The following is a 16,977-nucleotide window of genomic DNA, read 5'->3' as shown; positions in this document are numbered from 1 at the left end:
GGCCTGCAGCAGCCCCCGGGGACAGCGCTCTCCCTCAGGGCCGGGACCCAAAATCCAGACAGGGCAGTGGACCCAGGCTGGGAAGCAGGGACCGGCCTGGGCTGGCCGCCCACACCTCTGCCTCCGGGAGCCAGCAGCCCGTTAATTAGGAGGGAAGCAGCTGGAGGCTGCAAGCCCTCGCCTTGTAGGACCCAGAGCTAATGAGGATCTGCCTGCGTTACAGCCACACCATCCTTCTGTGCCATGGCCATGGGGGGTGGAGGGGGGGGACGGCTTCGGGCAGCACTGGTGGCAGGTGCCTCGGGGCCAGGGCAGGCCAGCGTGGGCAGTGAGTGAGGCTGCTCTGCGAGGGGTGGCCTGGCTGAGCCCTGTGTGCACCAGGCCCAGGAGAGCCCAGCCGCTGGGGGACCAGGAAGTTTCCAGAACGGCCAGGGTCCTGGAGTGAGCACCACCCGTACCAGCCCCTGCGCGTGCCCTGGGCCCTGGTGCAGGGCTGCCCAGTCCGAGACACCTCCAGCTGCCAGGGTCTGGCCATTGGCATGTGCACCCCTACCAAGTCCCAGACCAGGACCCCAGCGGCCCTGCGCTCCAGAGGCACCAAGTGGGCAGCGGCGAACGTGGCACGGGGCCTGGTGCTCAGGCGAAGTCCCTGCTCCCAGAGCCCGTGATCTCCCCGCTGGGTCCCGAGGCAGCGCAGGAGCAGGGTACCAGCGCGCAGGCCTCCCCTGGGCTCCCGCCGCCCTCAGCCCAGCGCCCGCCCGCCAGCTTGGAGTGCTGGTGCCATCTACTGAGCCCTCGGAGGAAGCGCTGCCCGCCGGCCTGGCAGGGCAGAGAAGGCACAGGAGCCGGCGTGGGCCCGGGCACGGGCGGTGCAAGAGTCACCGAGACCATCGCGCTGGCTGGACCCCGTGGGCCGCCCGCGCACGTCGATGCGCGCTGGTGGCCGGCGCCGCGCTCCCGCGCGTCCCCCACCGTCGGCCACCGCTCCAGCCCCGCGGCGCTCAGCGAGTCGGGGCCGAGCCCAGCAGCGGAGGCGGCGGAACGCGCTGGAAGCCAGGCCGGGCGCGGGGACAGCGCCGGGACAATTACCTTCTTTCAGGAACTGCGCGTGGATCACCAGGACGAGGAAGCAGCAGAGCGCGGCCCCCGCGAGCGCCCAGAGCGCCTTCAGCAGCTGCATCGCGGAGAGCCCTCGGCCGACGCCCCCGGAGCCGCGCAGCGAAGGTGCCGGCGCCGCATCAGCGCCCCGCCGGGTGCAGCCACCGCGGCCGCCCGCTCGCGCCCTCCATCCGCCGCCGGCGCGCGCTCCCCGCGACTGGAGGCGCCACTCCAGGCAGCGATCCGCGTCTTTTCGGGCAGGGGGAGGGGAGGGGGGGCGGGGTGCGGGGCGGGGAGGGGAGCAGGGGGCAAGGGGAGGGGGGCGGGGGCGGGAAGGTTAGCAGAGAGTCTCCGGCCGCGGCGGCCGCCGCTCCGGCCACTCGGCCACCATCGCGGGCTGCGGGGCGCCGGGGGCCCGGGCGCGGGGGGGCGGCCGCCGCGGCCCCATGAATCAGCCCCGCCGCCGCGCTCGGTGCCGCGCCGCCGGCAGGGCCCGGACGGCGAGCCGGGGACTGCGCAACGGTCCGGGCGCTGGGGGGACGGGGGAGGGGGGGTCTTGGCGGCCCGGCCTCCTGCCGCTTCTCGGCGGCGCCTTCCTCTCCTCCTCCTCCTCCACCGCCGCCGCCGCCGCCTCCTCCTCCTCCTCCTCCTCCTCCTCCTCCGCCGCCGCCTCCGCCTCCTCTTCCTCCGCCGCCGCCCGCGCTCGCTCCGGCCTGGGGCTCAAGGGGCCGCCGCGCCGCCGCCTGTGCGGAGGGCCGGGCTCGGGGCCGGGGCTGCGCGCTGGGCACGGGGCTGCCGCACCATCGCCGCCGCCGGGGCCCGCGCGGCCCGGCAGAGCTCGCAGCGAGGCAACTTGCGCGGCCGGGGCCGGGGGGCCGGTGCCTCCGGGCCGGTGCCGGCCTCCGCGCCCTCCAGGGCCCGCGCCCCCGCCGCTGCGGTCAGCGGGGCCCGGCCGGTTCCCCGCGGCGCCTCGCGCTGCTGGCCCTGCTGCTGCCCGTGCCGGTCGCGCCGACAGGTGGGGCCGGCGACACCGTGTTCCTGGCCGCCCGCGGGCTGCCGCTCTCCGGCCGGGGACGCGCCGCCGATCGCTGGGCTCGGCCGCTCCTGGGAAGGCGCCGGGAGGGAGCGGGACCAGGCCCGCGCGGCGATCCGACTCCCGCCGCCGCCGACTGCTCTCCGCCCGGCCGCCGATGCGCACTGGGCCGCGGAGGGGCCCGGGGGATCCCCGCCGCCCCGCAGCGCCCCCGCCTGGCGCGCCGGCGGGTCAGGCGGGGCCGGTCCAGCCGAAAACCGCGGGTCGGGCTCCACCTAGGCGCGCAGGGGCCTCACTGCAGAGCGGCCGCGGCGGGCGGGGGAGCCGAGCGGGAGCGGCCTCCGCGCCCCCAGCCCCCTCGCGCCCCGCGGTCCCCAGAGGGACTGGGAGCCCATCGCCACGGCCCAGGGCTGACCCGCGCGCGGTGGCTCCTGAAAATTTGGCACCTCCGACTGGAAACACCCCCCCGCCCCCCCACACACCGCGTGGGTCAGGCTATGGCAGCTGCAGGCGCGGAGCGTGGGCGCACAGCCAATGCTCCGACACACAGCGCGCCTCCTGCCCGGCCTCAGGCCCGGCTCTGGGAAGGGACAGTGTGTTTCCGGCCAGTTGTCCGCACTGTCCCCGAGCAGCGCCCACTCGCTCGGAGTCCACGGAAGCAGTGCCAGGGCCTCAAGGCATTTTTGTCTGAGCTGAATTTCAAGTTCAATTCCAAATGCTCAGCAAAGGGTTTGGGCCGGGGTCAGGGAGGGCCTCTGCCTGCACCTGTGCCCCCCTGTGTGGGGTGGTGGGGCCAGGACGGGCCCTGGAGAGCGGGAGGCAGCCTGTGCCCACGGGGGCTCACACAGGCCGTGTCCTTCCTGCACAGGGACCGCGGCCAGGCAGGGCTCTTAGAGGTCAGACAGGTCAAACCCCTCAGTGCATATTTGGGGAAACTGAGGCCCCCATAAGCCACATGGCCGCGGGTCCCAACTCCAGCAACACAGGGCAGCACTCCACTAGTGCCTGGCCTGCTGCGGCCAGCCTGTCCCGAGCCGGCGTGCCCGGCCCTGGTGGGAGGGAGGCCGCCTGAGGAGTCCCCGCCTGTGGCTGCAGCCCTCCCAGCTCCCGGCATCCTGGGGGCTCCGGAGGCAGGAATGTCGGGTCCAAGTCTCCCCTGGAGATGGGGCCCAGCCTCACGCAGGCCACACCACTAAGAGACGGGCTTGGAAGGGGCGACAATGTCGCCGTGGACAGTCCCCTCTCACAGCCCCATTTCCTGCAGCTCCTCACCTCACGCCTCTGCCGTCAGCCTCGGCCATTTTCCAGGGAGACACCCTGGCATGTGTGTGTGTGTGTGTGTGTGTGTGTGTGAGTGTGTGTGGGGAGCCTGACCTCCCCCAAGGTCACGGCCTTCCGGCCTCACCTGCAGCTGAGCTACCACTGGGCCTTCAGGGCCACGGGGATGCTGGTGACACACGCTACCCAGGACCCCAAAGGGGCCTCCGCCAGGGGCCCAGCCCTGGACATGGCTGGGCCCCCCCAATCAAGTGCATGTTATTCAAAACTTCGAACATTGGAAAGTCGTCAGAATTCAGCACCCGCACTGGGGGGATCTTCTATGGAGAGAAGTGTGCCCTGATTTCTCTTCCAGGTGCAGCCGGAGCCCCCTCCCCCGACACCGAGAACCCCTTCTAGTGAGTGTCATGACATGGGGGTGCCCTTAGGAGAGGGGGCGGTGGGGCGCGGGGAGCCCGAGGCCGGCGCCCAGAGGGGAGGCCAGCGGTGCACCGTGGGGGCGGGATCGTCTGGGCGTCTCTAGCCGCATGGCTCCGCGCACGCAGTGACAGGAACCTCCCTATCCCCTTACGGCTCCTGGGAGCACCTCAGCCCGTCACTCCTGTCCCCTGGCTTCCATTCCCACTGCCCCCACAGCCATGTGGTGGGATGTGCTGATGAAGAAGCAGACGCACTCCCTTATCAGGAAAGATTTTTCAACATTTGATAAGACTGCCTTTCGATATAATTGGTTTTCCCCGTAATCTCGCATATTTTATGTTGGTCTGGGAAGGGCTCCATGGACTCCAGGGATCGCGCACAGAAGCTGGGGGCCCCGCTCCGAGGGGGGATGAGGGGCGGAGAGGGCGGCGGAGCTGAGGCCAAGGGCCACGCTCAGCAAGCCGGGCCGGGAGCCAGGGGCAGGACAGGCCCCGGGGGCCGTGGCCCATGTGCCAGCTTCCCTGTCCACGAGGTCATTGCCACTTCCAGGGAGACCCATGCCTCATCTCATACCGTGCCCGCTCCCACAGGCCTGCAAGCGGCTCCCCTGGTCAGGCAAGAGCCCGCTGGGCGACATGGGGCCGAGGTGACCCCACTGACCAGGCGCTGTCCGTCCTCCACCTGTGTCCCCTCGAGAGGCCGCGGGGGCGGGGCGCAGGCATTCGCAGGCCGGCGGTGGAGCGAGAGAAGGCAGGCCCCGGACGCATGTCCCTTCCGCGTGTCCCTGGGGCGGGAAATCATGAACGACGCGGGGAAAAGGACGATGCTAATAGTAACAATAACAGCAATAATAACAACTCTAAACGGCAGCATTCTCCAAGAAGTTCAGAGAATGCAGTGCCCGTCAAAGAAAATCCGGCGGCTAAGATAAAAAGGAACACGAGACAAAAGAGAGGATTCATGGAAATGAACATAACTAACCAATTCTAAGCCACGGAGGATGGACTGAGGGTAACGGAGGCGTGACCGGGAGCCAGGCTGCGGAAAATAAGGTCGGAGACGTGTGGGGAGCAGACAGAGATAAGGAAAGGCGGGCGACCACCTGTCATTTAGTAGAAACTCCAAAGGAGAAGAGGAAAGGCGGCAAGGAGGAGGAGGTAGTCCCCTAAAGGAACAGCGTCTTACAGTGGCAGGGCCCGCTGTGCTCGGAACAGGCCTCATGGCCAGCCCCAGGCCGTGGTGTGCAGGGCAGGCCTGCAGGACACGGGGAGAGCAGCGCCCTGTGTGTTGTCTGAGCTCAGAAACAGTCGGACTCTGGGTGCTTCGTGAGCAACCCCGGGGCCGGGTCTCTGGGTCTTGAAGGGAAAAGACGGGCAGGCAGACTTTTATACCCGGCTGCGCTATCAGTGCCGCCTACCCCTCGCACGCTCACAGCCCTGCTTACCAGGCACGGACCCTGGGATGCCGCTCCCGCAGGGAAGGGAGTGAGGCTGCGGGTGGGAGATGGGGAAAGGCTCGCTGAGCGCCCGACTCTCCGGCAGTGAAGTGGCTGTGAGGATATCCCCGCACGTGCGCGCATGCGGCCCGCGCTCGGAAGACTCCCCTCGACGGGTAAAGCTGCCCCACCCGCCGACGCCTCTCTCCGGAGTCCTGCTCCCGCGCCTGGCGTCCCTGGTAAACAACACTGCTGGTGCCGCATCACAAATGTCAGGCATCGCGTGTCGCGTTTCAGAATTAACATGTAGACGAAGGTCAGGAAAATATTTATAGCAGAAAAGCCATGTAAGTCCTTCAGCCTCAACGATGTTTTAAATGTCTGAGAACCGGGAGGTGGAGTGTTACGCTGAGCGAGGGCTCTCTTTCTGCTGGGAAGGGAGCGGCGCGTCCCGAGGCGATGAGTCAGGAGGGAGGGGGAGGGTCCCTGGGGTCATCGTGCGGGCAGGATCCAGCCCATGAGAAGGCAGGCGGGAAGGGCCAGGACGGGGAGGGCGAGGCCGGGGGGGGGGGGGGAGAGGGGGGGACCGAGGCGGAGTCCTGCTTTTCATTCCGAAGCTTCATCTGCTCTTGGGTTTTTAACACGTGAGTCCTACCCTGTCCTGTGATTGAGAAAACCTGTATCGTAAGAATGCTGCGCCGTGAGGCCAGGCCTGGAACGCAGGCTGGAGAAGGCCTGGGGCGGACGCAGGCGCGTGACAACACCTCCAGCTCCTTAGTCTGTCCTGCAGGCCCAGGGCCGGGCCGGGAGGCGGCGGGCGGTCTCTGTGCGGGAGCCTGCGGCAGAGCCAGGCATGGGAGTGGGCCAGAAGAGCTGGCCCAACTGGTGAAACTGTGCATACGTGCACACACCTGTAACATGTGACAGGGTACACAGCACATGTGATGGGGCACTGAGCACCTATGGCCGGGTACATGTGTCACATGTTGATCACATGGCACACTGGGTTGAGCATTTGTAGCATTGTGACAGAAGCACACATAACGTGACATGAGGCGACACATGTAACATATGACAGGGACACTCATAGCATTGGTGCCATGTTCAGAGACACACATGCATGACAAGGACATGTGGAACATGCATGATGAGCACTGTGGTGGCGTGTCAGGCACATGTAAAGGCATGACAGATGATGCGCATAGAGGGAGATATGTAACATGCATGGCAGGAGGGCACATACATACACAACAGAAGGGGGCACGTGACCCATGTGATGACAAAGTGAGAGCCGGGTGAATTCATGGGTGACAGACGACAGCCCTGGCTGCAGGTGTGAGCTCCCGGGCATGTGTGTGCACACGTGTGCCTGTGAGCTGTGTCTGGGTGTGCGCTTCTGTGCACATGGGGCCCGGGGTTGTCTGTCTGTGAGCGTCACCCCTGGGACACGCTCCTCAGCTGGTTTAGAGGAGACACGCGGTCCCAGGGGCCGGGAAGCGCCTGACGCCTCAGCTCTGAAGGCAGATTTGTCCGTCCCCGTGGGACAAACTCTCCCGGAAGCTGCTAATGAGTCCACGTGCGGAGACACACACACACGCAGGCGAGCACACAGCCTGCGGCCTCCTCCTCCGGCCTGTGCATGGCTGGGGGCCTCCCTTGGGCTGTGGACACCCCAAGTGCGGAGGGAGGGAGCACAGCACACGCAGCCCCACATCACCACCCACTAGGCCAGTGATGGCGAACCTTCTGAGCTCGGCGTGCCAGCATTTTGAAAAACCCTAACTCACCTCTGGTGCCGTGTCACATATAGAAATTTTTTGATATTTGCAACCAGAGTAAAACAAAGACATATTTTTGATATTTATTTTATATATTTAAATGCCATTTAACAAAGAAAAATCAACCAAAAAAATGAGTTCGCGTCTCACCTCTGACACGCGTGTCATAGGTTCGCCATCACTGCCCCAGGGTCTTCATTCACACAAAGCACCTGCCCAGACCCGCCGTCCCCTCGTCCAGGGCCTGCAGCGGGGTGGGGGCGGCGTCCTGTCCGTGGCTCTGGGCAGCGTCTGAGTGGTCACCAGGCAGCTCTGAGCTGGCCTTGCCCACAGGCTGCGCTTGCGATGCGGAGACCAGAGAGCCGCACGGAGGAAGCCAGACCTGCTGTCCGGAGGCCGCTCTTCCCACGCTCCCTTGTCTGTGGGCCCCTCAAGCCCCCCAGAAAATAGATGCTCTGACCCAGCAGCACCCCCTTCCGCCCCCTCCGGCTGGCACTCAGGCCTCCCCACGACGGCTCTCACCCCCTCGCGGGTCTGGGATGCCAGGCTGCTCACGTCACACCAAACCCCGCGGGCCCCCACACCCACGGCCCGGCCGGGCACCGCAGGAGGCCTCATGAAACCGCCGTCCTGCGAGGCCGCCCCGCGGGGTGCCTGGGCCAGCAGTAGGCGTGACCAGCCTCTGAGGGCAGGGCTGTGCACCCGGAGGCCTGGCCGTGCTGGGCGCCCAGGAGGGGCTCAGAGAGCGGACACACAGGCCCCAGCTCACCCCGCCCGCCATGCCAGCAGCTCTGCCTGGCTCCGGCCCCCGCCCTGCCCGGGGCTGCCCCCCGACTTCCGAAATGCTCACCCTCTGGGCACACGTTAGCGCCCCTCCGCTGCTCACAGCGGGCTCCCCCTGAAAGCATCGCCTGTGGTGGCCTGGGAGGGGCCCGCAGGCCGTGAGGACGCCGGTGCCTGGGCTGAGCCTGCCTCGGGGCCTGGGGGCTGCCCAAGGGAAGGGCCAGGTGGACACTGCCCCTCCTGGACAGACTCGGAGAGTTTCTTCTTGTTTAAAAACAAATAATTTCTTGCTCTGGCCGGTTTGGCTCAGTGGAAAGAGCGTCGTACTGCGGACTGAAGGGTCCGGGTTCGAGTCCGCTCAAGGGCACGTTATCTCGGTTGCAGGCTCATTTCCCGGCCATGGTCGGGGCGTGTGCGAAGGCAGCCAATAGCTGTGTCTCTCTCACGTGATACGTCTCTCTCTCTGTGTCTCTTTCCCTCCTTTTCACTCTCTCTGGACATCAATGGAAAAGTATCCTCGTGTGGATTTAAGAAAAACCAATAACAATAAATAAGAACCATAGTTTCCTGTTCAAGTGTCTCTGAGGCCAGGTAAGCAGGTTACAGACGTCCCGCCCCTCAGTCTGGAGGCCACGCTCCTTGGAATGTGTCCGGGGCGGAGCTGGCGCGTGGGAACAAGGCCTCACTCAGACGCCGGGCGGCTTCTGTGTAGTAAACCCTGGAAACCACGTGTCCCTCTCCAGGACGGGCCTGCAGGGGAACAGGACACTGTAGCAGAGGAAGAGACTTGACCTAGACCCGCTGCCAACCAGCGCCAGGGGCCCACAGGCCGTGAGGACGCCCTGGGAGCCCTCCCCCAGGTCATGGCCAGGGTCATGGGTGGAGTCCCTGCCTGGGCACTATCCCGGCCCATCCTCAGCCACCTCCCAGGCAGAGCTCCCCACTTGCCACCGAGGAAACTGAGGCTCAGAAGGTCAGTAACCTGCCTGCAGCCCTAGAAGCTGGGGCTGAGTCTACCGAGGCTGCTCTGCTGCCTCCCCGAAGACGTTATAGTGTCCTCAGAGCCCCTCCATCCCTCCATCATCCATCATCCACCTGTGCATCCATCCCTCCATCATACACCCAACCATCATGCATCTATCCATCCATCAAATATCCATCCAACTACCTACCTATTCATTTACCCACCTATCCATCCATCCACCTATTAATCATCCATCCATTCACCCAGTCATCATACAGCTATTCATCACCCATCCACTCATTCATCCACATATCCATCCATCCATACATTCACATATTAATCCATCCATCCATCCATCCATTCACATATTAATCCATCCATCCATCCATACATTCACATATTAATCCATCCATCCATCCATCCATCCATCCATTCACATATTCATCCATCCATCCATCCATCCATCCATCCATCCATCCATCCATCCATCCACCCATACATTCACATATTCATCCATCCATCCATCCTTCCATCCATCCATCCATCCATCCATCCACATATTCATCCACCCATCCATCCATCCATCATCCATCCATCCATCCATCATCCATCCATCCATCCATCCTTCCATCCATCCATCCACCCACCCATCCATCCATCCATCCATCCATCCATCATCCATCCATCCATCCATCATCCATCCATCCATCCATCCTTCCATCCATCCATCCACCCATCCATCCATCCATCCATCCATCCATCATCCATCCATCCATCCTTCCATCCATCCATCCACATATCCACCCATCTATCCATCCATCCATCATCCATCCATCCATTCATCATCCATCCATCCATCCATCCATCATCCATCCATCCACCCATCCATCCATCCACATATTAATCCACGCTTCTATCCACCCATCTATCAGCCCAGGAAGCCAGAGCTGAGATTGGGGGCAACATAGGTTTCCTGAGAGCTGAGTGTAGGCTGAGAGGACACAGAACACTAGAGGTCTGAGGGACAGAGGACTTAGAGAAGGTCAGTGTGAGAACAGCCAGGCTTCTGTGCAGACATCACAGGCGTCCCCCGAGGGGAGCTGTGAGGCCCTGCTCACCACAGGCACAGTGAGACCCTGCCTCCTAACTGTCCCTTTAAATGCTGCTCGGACGCAGGGTCCGCGCTTCCAAAGCCCGAGGCTGCTCCTCGGGCCGCAGGCCTGTGTGTCCGTGTCCGGAGGCTGCTCTGGGGACCCAGAGGAAGGCCCCTGGCTGGGCCGCATCCTTTGCAAAAGGGACTGCTGGGGCTGGTCTGCGCGACCCTCCCCGGGGACATGGACGCAGGAGGGACAAGGACCCGCAGAAGGAGAGCGAGGTGGCCCTGGCAGCCCTCGCTCCAGCACCTCTCCCCGTCCCCTGACCCCTGACTTTGACCTCCAGGCACTGCCCTGTTTCCCGCCCCAGCCCCCGCTAACCAGAGACCGGTCAGTCCGGGGCGGCCCTGAGAAGAGATGGAAATGGGCCGCCGCCCCCCAGGCAGGGACGGGACGTGGCTGCAGAGGCCTGTCCCGGGTCCAGGCCACTCCTGCCCAGAGGAGATGCCTGCCCTGCGGGAGGCCAGGCCTCTCCCTGCCCCACAGCGGGCCCCTCTGCCCACGGGCCACCCCAAGGAGCCCCTCTGCACCCCATCCACCCCACTTCCTGGACAGGGCCGAGGGCGTGAGGCCTGGGAATGTCAGTGACAACAGTAACTGTGCTGCTGACGTTCATTTAATGCCGGGGCCTGGCCCGACCCCACAGGGGCCCGGAGGGGGTGGATGGCATTCATTCCTGAGAAAACAGGCCGAGCCCCCAAACCCCAGAGCCGAGGCCAGGGCAGGACCCGGGGCCGTCAGCCGGATGCCCACCTGCGTCCCTCCAGGCCCTGTGGCCCCGGCGCAGCAATGGCTGTGGTCAGCGGCCGCCTCTGCGGAGAGCGTGAGCTGGGGGCGACCCTGAGCAGCCGCGTAGGGGACCGAGAGCACCAGCTTCTAAATAAGGTCGCGCCCCGGCCAGCACATCAGAAATGGCTTATTGATTTTCAAATGCGGGAGCGCTGCCTGTGAAAGCGGTTTATTCCCGCCGCCGGCGTCCGGAACGTTCCGCAGGGCAGCTGGGTCTCCGCGGCCACCGTCACCTCCATCATAACCGACGTCCATCATCCCGGCTCTCGTGAGCCCGGGAGGAGGGTGGATGCTAAACGCCTTGCGGCCGGTCCAGTGCCCGGCCCGGGGCCAGGGGGTTGGGTGCGTTTTTCACCCTTTAGACGTGGGGGGACACAACCACTGCGGCCCTGGGCTAACGCCAGCCGCCCTGAGCGGCCCGTCCATCGGCCGTACTGTCCGTGGAGCGGCTGCAGGACCCACGTCACGGAGCAGGAGCACGGGTCCCCGGGCAGCAGTCCTGCAGCCGCGGGAGGGGGCTCCGCTGGGCCGTCCTGTCTGTCTGTCCGCTGAGAGCAGACAGTGGCAGCCGGCCCCCCGCCCGCACAGCGTGTCCTGAGCCACAGGGCGCGGAGCAGGTCTGTCCGGCGGGACCTCGGGAACCAGCGCCCGGACCTGCATGAGGAAAGGGCTCGGAGGCCTGCTCTGGCGTCGCTGCCACACGGGGGCCCCCCAGGCCCGTCCTGCCGAGGGCCAGGGGGCAGCGCAGGAAGGCGGGGGAGGCCACGCGGGAGGGCCGGCGGGGGGAGGGGCCGGGGCCTGGGCTTCCCCGGGAGGGCTCTGCCCGAGGGCCTGGCTGTTCACGGGGGCGGGGGGTCCCCAAATCAGCCACCTTCGTGCGGCCCACATCACTCGTCACCGGCTTCCGTAAGGTCCCCTGCTGGTGTCCTGGCGCGGTGACGGGAGTGACCGCTGTCTCTGTCGGCTCGGTGGCCGTGGCGATGGACGCAGACGTGGGCTGGAAACAGACCTTGGTTCCCACAGCTCTGGAGGCCAGAGTCCGGAATCAGGGTGTGGAGACCGGCCCCTGGCAAGGACCTGCTTCCCGGGGGCGCCGTCTGTCCAGTCCCTCCTCATAGCTCACTCGTCCCGTCACGGGGCCACTGCTCGTCCCCCAGAGGCCGCACTTCCAAATACCTCGGGGGTGGAGTTTCAGCATGGGAATTCGGGGGGCACAATTCAGCAAGGGAATTTGGGGGGCACGATCCAGCATGGGAATCTGGGGGGCACGATTCCCAAGTGGGCACTCAGGTGTCTTTCTGGACCTTGTGGATGGTCAGCGGCACCTGGACCTGGCCCCTCGCTGTCCAGCCTGCACGCCCGCTGGGACCTCCCAGCCTGCAGCTCCTGGACCACATGTCGTGCCCACGTGTTCGTGTCCACGTTGCCCGGCGCAGCCCACGGAAGACGCCGGGACTCGTTTCCTGCTCGGCCCAGTAGTAAACGAACCCCTTTCCTGCAAGCGGCCGCCCCTCCTCATGGCGCCCACAGCCCAGGGCGGGGAGAGCGTGGCCAGGCCGTGTGGGCCCGCCCCCCCCACAGCTTCATCGCTGCCTTTGCGGCCACGTCCCCGTCAGTGCCCTGCTGCCCGGAGAGGCAGACGGTCCGGCTCTGGGGCCCGAGAGGGGGTGGCCATGAGCTCACGTCGCACGGGCTCCGGGGGCACCTCCAGACCCGCTGTGACCCGCCTGCGTGTGGGACGCCGTGGCCTGGGCTCCGGCGACGAGTGTGTGCCGCGGCAGCGCGGGCAGCGATTTGCCCGCTGCCGGCAAATTGAACATAAGCTCCCATTGTCATGCAGCCACAGGCAGTGACCGCGCGGTAATGACCACATTGGGATGTGGCGCCGGTGGCCCTGAATACGAATGAACCGCCGCCGCCGGCCCGGTCCCCCTGGGAGTGCCGCCACCGTCCCTCCGCTCGGCTGGCGCTGGGCTTCGAGCAGAGCCGGTGGGGGCGGGGGACGGGCATGCAGGCGGCCCTCCGCCCTCCGCCCTCTGCCCACGGGGATGGAGAGACATGGCCGCTGGAGCCCAGGCACCTTTGCTACAGCCTCTGCAGGGAACCGTCCGTCTGGGAGCCGAGGTGGCACATGGCCTGTCGTTTCCGTGGGTCTGGGAGGCGCCCTGACTTCAGGGCCAGGCCTGCAGGCCGAGGACATGCAGACCAAGCGCCCCGTCGGGACCAGGTTCCTCTCAGCCTCCACATGTGGCTGCCTCACCGCCTCCCACCCCACAGCCGCCCACACAGGCGTGCCAGGGCTGGGACCGCACCACAGGGATCCCGAAACGGCGCCCCAGACCCTGTGAGGAGCAGGAGCCCAGAAACTGCTCGAGGAACAACCAGCCGTGAGGACAGGAGCTCCCGCCATCTTCACCCCCAGACCCCAGACGGTGGGCTTGAGAGCAGAGACACCCCATGTGAAGCCTGAGCAGGACCCCAGGCGGCGGGTCTCCCCGGGGGGCAGGAGGGGGCCCGGCAGCACACCCTGACCCCTGTGTGCACCGGCCGTGCGGCCCAGCCACGGTCCGGAGGGGCACCCCCTCGTCGGCACCACGTGCTCTGGGCTGGCCGCTCAGAAGGAAGACCCGTGCGGGGACCCCACCCGAGACGACTGGTGTCTGGGCCACAGGAAGCCGGGTGCGTGCGGCTGCTTCCAGGAGCCACCCAGGCAGACAGGCTCCGTGTGCCCGAGGTGCCGTCTCACTGGGGGCCTGTGGTGGCAGCTCCCACCGGGGGACCCGCACCCTGCCCTCTGCCCTCTGCCCTCTGCCCTCCGAGCTGCGCCTGGCTGCCCTGGGCCACAGCTCGGTCTTGTCCCTGGTCAGGTCCCGGCGCACCTCGCCCCTGGGGACACCCAGCTTCCCTTCCTCTAACGGAAGGTGCTCCGCTCGGCCCCGGGGGCGCGTCTCCCGGGGGTGCAGATGGCACAGGCAGGTTCAGACCCCCCTCCACGATCCCCGCTTAGCGTGGGGTGCACCTGTGTATGCCGCGGCTTCTCACCGTGGGATTTCCAAAGCTCAGCATCCATTCCGTGGAATTACCTCTCCCTGTGGTGGCGGGAGCAAGACCCAGTGATCACAGTGCCCCTGGGAGCCGGGGACCCAGGGCTGCTCCGCAGAAGGCCGCCCCCCCCCCCCCCCGCTCCCTCCAACCTGCACGGAGCCTGGGGTGGGAGCAGGTCCCCCAGGAACCCTGCCCCAGGCGCCTCCAAGTCCCCCAGCGCCCAGGACAGACACATCTCCTCGGCCCCACCCCCCACCCCATGCCACTCAGAGTTGTCACCGGCCACGGCCACGGGTGGGGCCAGAGGTCACCTTTCCTAAGCTCCCCGTCACCTGTCCCACCTTAGGAGCTGACTTCAGAGCCTGGGCCCCGGCTCCCCCGTGGACCCTCTGGGCAGCAGGACACCTGCTGGGGCCGAGGGTGAGGCCCTTGGTCTGGCAGGGCTGCTCCCAGTGGGTGTGACCGCCCCCCCGCCCTCCCCCCCCGCCATCAGCCACAGCCCCCTCCCTGCCTGTGTCCTGGGGCACGTCTCCTGCCGACCCCTCCCCAGCTCCCTCAGTGGGCAGAGGGGCTGGGATAAAGGCACCCGGCAAAGTCACCCCTTCTCTGGCTGGCGTCCACTCAGGGCGGGGGCACCCCGTCCCTGGGCACCTCGGCGCTCGCTCTCTCCTTTGTCCCGGCTTCCTTCTCCGCCTCCAGTGAGGATCCCTCCCCAGGACGCACCTGCATACCCACCGCGGGAGGTGGAAGGGCACAGGCCAGGCCGGAGGGTGAGCCGGCGGCCGGGAGGGGCGGCGCTGAGGTCGGCGGGAGGAGTGACCAGGGCCGGTGAGGGGGAGCGGGAGCCCGGGAGCGGCCACACGTACAGCTGCCCAGACCACGGAGCCCACAGGCCCTGCTGCCGGCCTCTCTACTCCCTCTCTCCTTCCCCCATGGGTGCTCACAGGCCCCACCCAGTGTGTCCGGCTCGGGCTGTGCCCAGGGGTCAGTGAGCAGAGAGAGCTGCCCAGAGCCCAGGGGCTGGGTGGTCCCTTAATGGGGTCTCCTCCGCCTTCCTCCTGCACCCCGAGACCTAGGGGCCCCTCGACTTCCTGCCGCCACCTCCGCTGCCTCAGAACCCTGTGGCCATGCCACGCGCAGCCACGGCCACGGCCCCACCCACGCACTGACTGGCGACCTCTCGGACACAGCGCAGCTGCCCCTGGAGGCTCGCAGGGACCCCAGAGGACGTGATGCCTGCCCACAGTTCCCTGCAGAGACGATCCCCCAAATTCCCACTTGGGGACCCCCACGCCCACATATTTGTGAAAACGAAAGTAATGCAGGGGGTTCTAGGCGTGAGGGGCAGTGTTTGGTAATTCTTAAATTACATCCCAGACGCCTGGGAAGTTTTGCAATAATAATGTGCTGCTCTAATCTGTTAAAACAATGGCGTTTAATATTCATTTGTTACTGGCAATAAATGGCCACAATAATTGGTGATTAAGCTGCGTGACCTTCGCTGAACCTCCCAACTCTCATTTGCATTCTCATTAAAACGACAGTTTCTGTCTCATTCTTTGAAATCGCAGCACCCGCCTTCCCAGAATTTCCAAAGCGCCCTGAAGAGTAACTAACGCACAGGGTTACAGACGGACGACGTGGGAGCAGTTCGTGGCTTTAGGAAGATACCGGGTTAAATGTTTTAATATGCACTGTATTAATCACCATTCATTTTGATTAAAAGAAAAAACGAGAAGTAAATGGAAAGCTTCACTGCCATTGTTGGATTATGATAATTTCTCTCCCATCCTAATTTTTATTAATGAAAAAAAATGATGAACTAAACCAGCTGTCAGACTCCGGTACCTTCCCAGGCTCAGCCCACGCTCCCCACCCGCTGCCTCGCGGGGAGCCAGGCAGAGTGTCTGAGGGGTGCCTCCTCCCTCCCCCCAGCCCCCACCCCCAGGCCCCAGAACCCTCTCCCCTGCCAGCCCCCCAGCACCCCCTCGCCCACCCAGGCCCCAGCACCCTCTTGCCCAGGCGGGGCCGGGAGGGGGGAGGGGAGCACGGACGAGGACGAGGATGACGGTGGGAGAGGCACCAGATGAGAGGCCTTGGGCTTGCGCCTGCTTCCCTCGCGGGGGATCTCGCTCGCGTCTCTGGTGCTCACACTGGGAGGTCAGTGGCCTGGATGAGCGCGCTGTCCCCCACTCAGCGGGGAGGACACTGAGATCGGGGTGGGCAACCTGTGCTCACCTACGGGCATCAGCACCTGCCAATGCCAAGGTCTCGGCCAGGTTCCAAGGCTGCATGATGCCCTCCAAGCAGGGGGAGGTCTGAACAGAGGGGGCTTCGGGCAGACGGGCCCCAAAGGAAGTCAGGCAGATGGGCCAGGAGAGCATCGCTGTGGGGATGGTCCTGGACTGGGTGGGCATGAACCGTGAGCTCAGGAACGCTGAGGAACCTTCCAGAAAGCTGTGCCCTCCCGGCCCCCTGGAAAGGAGCAGGGCCCCAGGCAGAGGGAGACCCGGGCCATGAGGCGGGTGAGCACATTAAGGATGGCAAGGGTGGCACCCATGGCTGCCGGCATTGACCAAGGGCTCCTCTACTGTGTGGACTGGGTCTCCCACAGGAAACCACTGGACCCATGTCACATCCCAGCACAAGGCCTGGCTGCTGTGTCTTTCAAGGGATGTGAATGAATGAATGAATGAATGAATGGATGGTGGGTGGATGGATGGATAGGTGGGTGGATGGATGGTGGATGGATGAATGGATAAATGGATGGGTGGATAGATGTATAGATGATGAATGGATAGATGGATGGGTGGATGGATGTGTAGATGGATGGGTGGGTGGATGGGTGGATGGGTGGGTGAATGGGTGGATGGATGGGTGGGCGGATGGATGTGTACATGGTGGATGGGTGAGTGGATGGGTGGGTGGACGGGTAGGTGGATGGGTGGGTGGGTGGATGGGTAGATGGGTGGGTGGGTGGATGTGTAGATGGTGGATGGATGGGTGGGTGGGTGGATGGGTGGATAGATGGGTGGGTGGGTGGATGGATGGGTGGGTGGGTGGATGGGTGGGTGGGTGGGTGGGTGGATGGGTAGATGGTGAATGGGTGGACGGGTGGGTGGGTGGATGGATGGGTGGGTGGGTGGATGGGTGGATGGATGGGTGGGTGGGTGGGTGGACGGGTGGACGGGTGGGTGGGT

At 65.2% G+C, this 16,977-nt stretch overlaps 1 protein-coding gene across 2 annotated transcripts in view; it reads right to left on the bottom strand.

Annotated features, from left to right (window-relative positions):
• Positions 1–16,977, bottom strand: part of TAFA5 (TAFA chemokine like family member 5) — an 88,312-nt gene that overhangs the window by 44,031 nt on the left and 27,304 nt on the right. The window contains exon 1 of one of the 2 annotated variants that reach the window (XM_036301642.1): positions 1,090–1,351. The exons of the other annotated variant lie outside the window; for it this stretch is intronic. Within the exon in view, the coding sequence (XP_036157535.1) occupies positions 1,090–1,180 (91 nt within the window). The 5' untranslated portion in view covers positions 1,181–1,351. Of the gene's footprint in view, positions 1–1,089; positions 1,352–16,977 lie in introns of those variants that run through there. 2 annotated transcript variants of the gene reach the window in all.

Source organism: Myotis myotis, unplaced genomic scaffold (assembly GCF_014108235.1).
Source record: "Myotis myotis isolate mMyoMyo1 unplaced genomic scaffold, mMyoMyo1.p scaffold_m19_p_3, whole genome shotgun sequence".
Taxonomy (NCBI): domain Eukaryota; kingdom Metazoa; phylum Chordata; class Mammalia; order Chiroptera; family Vespertilionidae; genus Myotis; species Myotis myotis.
Note: the sequence above shows the minus strand (reverse complement) of the source record. Positions and strands in the feature narration are given on the sequence as shown.